This window comes from Cannabis sativa, chromosome 8 (assembly GCF_029168945.1).
Source record: "Cannabis sativa cultivar Pink pepper isolate KNU-18-1 chromosome 8, ASM2916894v1, whole genome shotgun sequence".
NCBI lineage: Eukaryota > Viridiplantae > Streptophyta > Magnoliopsida > Rosales > Cannabaceae > Cannabis > Cannabis sativa.
Window position 1 is genome coordinate 40466449 of NC_083608.1, and position 7679 is coordinate 40474127.

General features: G+C 29.3%; 1 protein-coding gene across 1 annotated transcript; it reads right to left on the minus strand.

Annotated features, from left to right (window-relative positions):
- Positions 1 to 4648: 4648 nt before the first annotated feature.
- On the minus strand, positions 4649 to 7331 carry LOC115700249 (S-type anion channel SLAH1). Its single transcript, XM_030627816.2, has 2 exons — positions 6070 to 7331; positions 4649 to 5141 (listed from the first exon to the last, which is right to left on the minus strand). The coding sequence occupies exons 1-2, from the start codon at positions 6967 to 6969 to the stop codon at positions 4836 to 4838; spliced, it is 1206 nt and encodes a 401-aa protein (XP_030483676.2). The 5' UTR covers positions 6970 to 7331; the 3' UTR covers positions 4649 to 4835.
- Positions 7332 to 7679: the final 348 nt, after the last annotated feature.

Consider the following 7679-nt stretch of genomic DNA (forward strand, 5'->3'; position numbering starts at 1 on the left):
CTCACATAATTTATCAAAATTAGAATTTCGAATGCATATAAAATAGAATATAAATTAAAGAATAATAAAATAAAAGTAAAAATTACAATAAAAAATAAAAAATAAGTATAGAATATAATTTTCTCATTAACAATTCTGTTTGACTTCTAATAGTACTTAAAACCGTATTATATTATTATTAATTTAATTAAGTATGTATATAACTTAATATAATATTTTTTAGGGAAATTTTCATAAATATAGGAATTGAGGGTATAGTTTATTTTTTTATGGCATAAATAAATAACACTATAGGGTTATGGGTTTTTTTTATTTATTTTTTTTACATTTATATGGGTTTTTTTATACCATATTTTTGTAAAAAAAAAATAGAAATCCCATATATGTAAAACAACAATAAGTTTTGCCGGAAAAGTCACCAGAAAATCACGGTTGTCGAAAAAGTCGTCGGAAAAGTCACCGGAAATTCGCCGGAAAGTCAACAAAAAAGTCAACGTCCCTGGAAAAGTTACCAAAGTAAATGTCTCATTTATAACTAAAAATATAACCAGTTATATGAATAAAAACTAATAACTCAAACCGGTTATAATTGAAATATAACCGGTTCTGTAACATAATAAATAATATAAAATAACTCAAACCAGTTATAATTAAAATAGAACCGGTTCTATAACAGTGTTATAATGAATAAAAACAAATAACACGAAAGAACTTAAACTAGTTATAACTAAAATAGAACCGGTTATATAACATAATGAATACAAACAAGTAACACGCAATAACTCAAACCGATTACAATTAAAAACAAAGAAGAAATCAGTTCTTAAAACACTGAAATATAAATTAAAGACAAAACTAGTTTCACAAATAAAATACTTCATAACACATAATTGTTAGGTTATTTTTAGTATTAATTTTAGATTAAGTTTAGTATATTTTTAATTAAGTTTTAATCGTGTTTGGAGCATTTTTACGCTTGTTATCTTTTATTTTTACAGATTTAAAATAGAAGAAGATTAGAAAAATATCAGAGAAAAAGATGGGAAAAAGATAAAAATATCATGATATTTAAAATAGAGAAAATTGTGCAAGCCGAAACTTCAAGCCTTAATTCGACGATGTTTTGTTCAGATTTTGGAAAAAGTCAAAACATGAAAGTTCTAGATCTCTCTTTTATCTTTCCGGAACATCTTGAATCGTCCGATTCTGAGCAATATTGAGAGAGTTATGGCCAAAATACTATCAGTCAACGCAGCAGAAAAAAAAATATCTCGTTTGAGGTTTCCCAAAAATTTAAATCCGAATGGGAATTTAAATATTGCGTTTTTTTCCATATTTTTAGGCCTTCAATGCCTATATAAAGGGAAGAATGGAATTGATTTCATCAAGCAATTTTAGAGAGAAAAACAGAGAGAATACAGATGCAAAGTGGAGAGATCAACTGCAATATTGGAGGCATTCTTCAGAGGGTTTTCAGCATTCTTCTCTTCTCTATTTTCATCTCTTTTCTTAAAGTTAATATGTGTGATTGTGCTCTCATGAACATGTGTAGCTAAACACTTTAATTAGGGTTAGATGGATATTGTTTAACATTGTTTATGGTTTTAATATGATTAATTTTCCCCCTAATTTCTATGTATTCTATTTTATTTGTGCTTAATTACTTTTAATTGCCTGATCACCAATTAACTGTCTATGATTTTGATGCGAGATCTGAGAAGTGAGTGTCAAATATGCTATAGTAGAATAGAACTGAATTTCGATATAGGACGAGAGTACCTATATGGTTTAGATAGCTTATAGGGTTTCTGTGTTTAATGCCTGTTGCATGTTAAATTTATCACGAGAGTAGAAAGTTTGCATGTAATTGAGATTTATATATCTGAGAAGACTATAAATTACCTTAGTAAGCCTGCTATTGCATATTAACTTTCAATAAAAACAATTGAAATCGAAGCCCTAGTTTTTATTAACTTTCAATTTTCTTGTATAATTGTTTCTTACTAGTTTCTTATTCTTAATTCTTTCTTTATTTTTTATTTAACCAAATAGAAGTAAAAGTTTAATTTTAACGTACTTAACTACACTCCCTGTGGGATCGACCTCACTCCTAGTGAGTCTACTACTTTAAACGATACGTACACTTGCGTGCGCTAAATATCGCAACAATAATACCTCATAAAACCGATTATAATTTTTTTTTAAAAAAAAAGCGGGGATCAAATGTCTCAGATACAATAAAAATAGAACCGGTTCAATAACATAATGAATAAAAATAAATAACACACAAAAACTCAAACTGGTTATAATTAAAATATAAACGGTTTTTTTATATTATATTTTTAGTTATTGTGTGTTATTATTTGTGTTATTTATTTTGTTACGGAGCTGGTTCTTTTCATATTTATGCTTCAGTATTTTTTCAAATTGATCCTCACCTTTTAAAAAAAATTATAATCGGTTTTATGATGTATTATGTGTTACGATGTAGAACTAGTTTTGTTTTTAATTTATGTTTTAGTATTTTAGGAACTGATTTTCCTTTTATTTTTTTAATTGTAATCGGTTTAAATTATTGTGTGTTACTTGTTTGTATTCATTATGTTATATAACCGGTTCTATTTTAGTTATAATCGGTTTTGAGTTATTTCGTGTTATTGATTTTTATTCATTATAGGACTATTACAGATTCAGTTCTATTTTAATTATCACTGGTTTAAATTATTTTGTGTTATTTATTTTTATTCATTATGTTACAGAACCGGTTATTTTTAAATTATAACCAGTTTGAGTTATTTATTTTTATTCATTAAGTTATAGAACTGGATCTATTTTTATTATATACGAGACATTTGATCCCCACATTTTTTTTTAAAAAAAATTATAACTAATTTTTATGAGGTATTATGTGTTATGAAGTATTTTATTATGAAACTAGTTTTGTCTTTAATTTATATTTTAATGTTTTAGGAACTGATTTCTTCTTTGTTTTTAATTGTAATCGGTTTGAGTTATTGCGTGTTACTTGTTTGTATTCATTATGTTATATAACCGGTTCTATTTTAGTTATAACCAGTTTGAGTTCTTTCGTGTTATTTATTTTTATTCATTATAACACTGTTATGAAACCGATTCTATTTTAATTATAACTGGTTTGAGTTATTTTATGTTATTTATATTTATTTATTATGTTACAGAACCGGTTATATTTCAATTATAACCGGTTTCAGTTATTAGTTTTTATTCATATAACCGGTTATATTTTTAGTTATATATGAGACATTTACTTTGGTTACTTTTCCAGCAACGTTGATTTTTTCGTTGACTTTTCCGGTGACGTTGACTTTTCTGTTGACTTTCGGTGACTTTTCGACGACTTTTCTGGCGACCGTAATCTTCCTGACGACTTTTTCGGTGCCGGTAACTTTTTTGGCGACTTTTCCGGTGCCAGCAAATTTTCCGGCAAAACTTATTCTTGTTTTAAAATATGAGATTTCTACTTTTTATACAAAAATATGGCATAAAAAAACCATATAAATGTAAGAAAAACAAAATAAAAAATCCATAACCACTTAACTTTATTTATTTATGCAATAAAAAAGTAAACTTTTAAAATTTTCTCATATTTTGGGTAATTTTTACTATTTTTTATATAATATCATACCTAATAAAATTGTTCTCTTTGTATATCCATCGGGCCTATTACTTTTCTAAGAATATATTCTTAGGATTTTGTCATGTTATTGTACTTTCACGGATTGTAATCCGTGATGTATGATAGCCGTCAGATGAGAGAGTTATCTGATCTGACGGCTGAGATTGATCTAGGGGTAGTTAGGGTTAAAAAGTAGAAACGTACCCTGATACTCATTTAATGTACCCCGAGACCCATCTAATGTATTACGGAATATACTCCGTGAAAATATATCATGGGACAAAATCATATCCCTATATTCTTAATAGTTAACTGTTACACATTGATTTGAAATTTGAAACAAAACAAAATAATGAATTGCTACTTTAATTGAAAGCATATATAAATTTTAGAGTGATTTTACAATGCACTTTTTTAAAAAGAATGTATTATTGTACCCTTTATTTATTTCAACATTCTGAAAAAAAAAAATTAATCTAATTTTTTTATATTCATGTACGTTATAACTATTTAAGATATCATATAAAATTTTGAAAAATTCAAAATAATTTATAAAATAGAAAATAATGTTCAAACAGTCTATTTTACATGCTTATAAAATAAAATAGTCAAGCGTACAACATAGTATTTGAACGTAATTTTCAGCGTATTAAACTTTTTAAAATTTTTTAAAATTTTGCAAGATATCATAAATAATTATAATTTACATGACCACGAAAAAAGAATTTGACTAAAAAATTATTTCAAATACTTAAACGGATAGAAATGTATCGGTACATCCTTGTAAAGAGATTTATTATATAATTTTCCAAAATTTTAGCCTATATCAATTATTTCATTTTCATATATCTTAAAAAGGCTACGAACTTTCCTTCGAACGTGCGTGGAAAGTTGGCGAAAAAGAAAGAATGAAAGAAAGAAAGAAATCAATTGGACAGCTCAGTTTACGTAACCGTTTTTGTTTCTTTGAAATAACACTTTTTGAGAAAAAAAAAAGAAAAAAGAAAATTCTACATTATTGATGTCAAGATCTTAATAACTAATAAAGTCATAATCAAACCCAATAAAATTTATACATATTTACGAACAAATATTTCAACAAAAGATTAATTAATTAGTTATACTAAATATGTTACTACTTAGTATTAGCTAGTAAGTACCTATAATATATATGTATTTGCTATCTTGAGTCACATCTACTAGTACTACTTATACTTGAAGTTTTAGTATTACTTCTAGTAGTAGAAGAAGTTGATGATGGTGGTAACAAAATGTTTGAATTAACTGCAGTGACAGCTATTAAGACCACACACACCAAGACTGAGAGTGCCGATAAAACTACCATTAATGCGTGTGCTATCCCTCCCTTTACTTCTTCTGCATACTTAATTGCAGCTAATGCCAGCAAACTCAACGGAAACGAGTAGGCCCACCATGTCACGTGGAACTTCTTCATCGATTTCCTGAACAATTCTGGCCTTGCAACCTGCAAAATTTCAATATTAATTAATATCAATAACATATAATCTATACAAATTTATGTACGAGATCGATATAACCATGCTATATATTATTAGTTATTATTCGATCCTAATAATATTATTACTATCCTTATTTGACTCTTTTTATTTCTTTGTCGTATATGTAGTCCACTTGAACATGAGAACTATGTGCAATAAATACTAAGCTAGTGTTGACAAACAACAAATTAGAAAAACAAAGCATATGTATAATATGTGAATACAAAAGATGCCGCTACAGTGCCATAATGGTTTAATTTAAATATACTTGAATTATTTATTTAGTCCCATTTCAAAAAAAAATATTATATATTTATTTAGTCATTAACATTATGAAATTTTTAGAATTTTTTTTCCTATGCAATATATATCATATATTGATTATTTAAGACCTTGATTATTTAAGATTTTTGTTCTTCAATTTGATATACATCAAATCATGTCTTTTAATTTTTTTTGGCTTTTAAAAATTTCTCCTGAACTATTAAGATTATTAAATATAAAGATATTTGTATTATTTTATTCAATTTTCTACTAAATCATGTTCCCCAGATTTTGATATCTAACAAATCATGTCTCTGGAACTTTGATATTGTTAAATTATGCTCGTGAACTTTCATCTATATTAGATTTTTCTTATTAAAATTTGACAAAAGTCTTTAAATCAAACAATCTCAATAATTCAAAAACAATTTTAATTCTTCTTTAAAACTCAAGGGACATCATTTAGCCTAACAACTTTTAGTGGAAGATTTTGACACAAAATATTTCCGTATCCAACAAGTACGACTTTTTGTTCCTAAAAAAAATGACACATGCACTTTTCATTCTATTTCTAAGAATTTTCTTAATACTAAGTGCTTTAATTAATAATTAAAAAAAAAAAACTCTTACCAAGGACATGAAGAGGAAGAGCGAGAGGAAGAAGAACATCTTAGAAGCGATATCAAACTTGCCACTAATGGAGCACCAAGCTAAGCTTGCCACGCTTGGAGCTCCAATGAACAAGAAAAAGACCGGTCTCAGCATCGCCGGTAAGGCATTGTCCCCGGATAATCTTTGATAAAGAGTAACAAAAACAACCAGATAATGCGCTATACCCAACGAGAACATGCACACCGCAGTCTCCTTCCACCCCATTTCCGCCGCCGCCCGAGCAGCCACTAAGTTCCCGATCACCGACAGCTGACTCGTTGGATTAGCCACCGTCGCCAAAAACCTCTTCCCCTTGGTCAGCCACTGGCCGTAGATCTTAACGTCGAGAACCACAATGGGGACGACAAAAACCCACCAGAACACTTGGTAGTAAAGCGTGTTGGGAGTAACGAAGGGTGAGGATTGAAGCAAAAGAAGCCAGGAGATCCACGGTGCGAATAGGTAGTTGACTCCCACTTGGTGAAGAAACTCGGTCTTAACCATTTGGAAGTGTAGCAAACATCTGAGGATGTAGAGAAGGGACTGTAAGACCAACGTGAACAGAGCTAAGGACCATAAGAAGTTGAAGGCCGTTGAGGGAACCAGGCGAAACACTTGTCGTAATGAGTGAACGTCGTCGTTTGGTTCCACTAGGATTTTCCATAGCAATGCTTGGCTGCAGAGTGACATGCTTATTCGGAAGTAACCAGCGTGAAACTTGGTTAATATAGATGATAATATGGGTTGCTTTGTACTACTACTCTTCGTCTTCACATTATTATTATTATTATGAAGATTTAATGCTGTGTCGTTGTTGATGATGAGTTTGGGTGATTCAACCACAACCTGGATCTGGGTTTGTGTGTGTGATTCATCCATTTGTTTACTTTCTTTTTTTCTGTGAAGAGTATATATCTATTTGGAATGGATTTGAATGGTGCGGTGTGGTGTGGGTATATATATATATAGATAAATATGTGTGGTTGATTAGTGACGAGACGTACGGTGTGTGGGGAGTTGAAAAGGGATAATAAATGATAATGACGAAGGCGGCTTAGTTGGAAGAAGATTGTTAGAACAAATGGCTAACTCTTTTAGACTAAAATGTGTGCGTGTATTATGGTAGGTATAGAGGGTAGAGTACTCATGGACTAGGACTAGGACTAGGAATGTTCATGACTGGTTTCGAATTCTTTACAGCTAATATTGATCAAGACTCTGGCTAGTGCGCCGAGGTGGGGCCATACTTCTTCAATTTTCACATTAATGGGTAATGGCTCTTTTTCTTATGTGCCACTAGTACTGCTACATAGGCAAGGTTCAATTAAAATATCGACATCATATCAAAATATTATCAATTTTTGTTAGCCAAAAAATAATATCCAATTTTTTTTTCTTTGATCCGGAGAGAGAGATTTGAGTAATATGATTATAATACTTATCAAACAGAGTTAGTAATGATTATGACATAATATATGTAGCTTTTTTAAAGAGCATTGCTATTGGGCACCAGTGGTGCCTAGCACCTTTTAGATGTGTCGACTTACAATTAGTTAGCGATACTCCATAAAAATTATTATATTAAACTA

Coding starts and splice junctions, on each gene's coding strand:
- LOC115700249 (XM_030627816.2), bottom strand. CDS start 6,969: ATGGATGAATCACACACACAAACCCAGATCCAGGTTGTGGTTGAATCA. Junction 5,142..6,069: donor TCTTCCTCTTCATGTCCTTG/GTAAGAGTTTTT, acceptor GAAATTTTGCAG/GTTGCAAGGCCAGAATTGTT.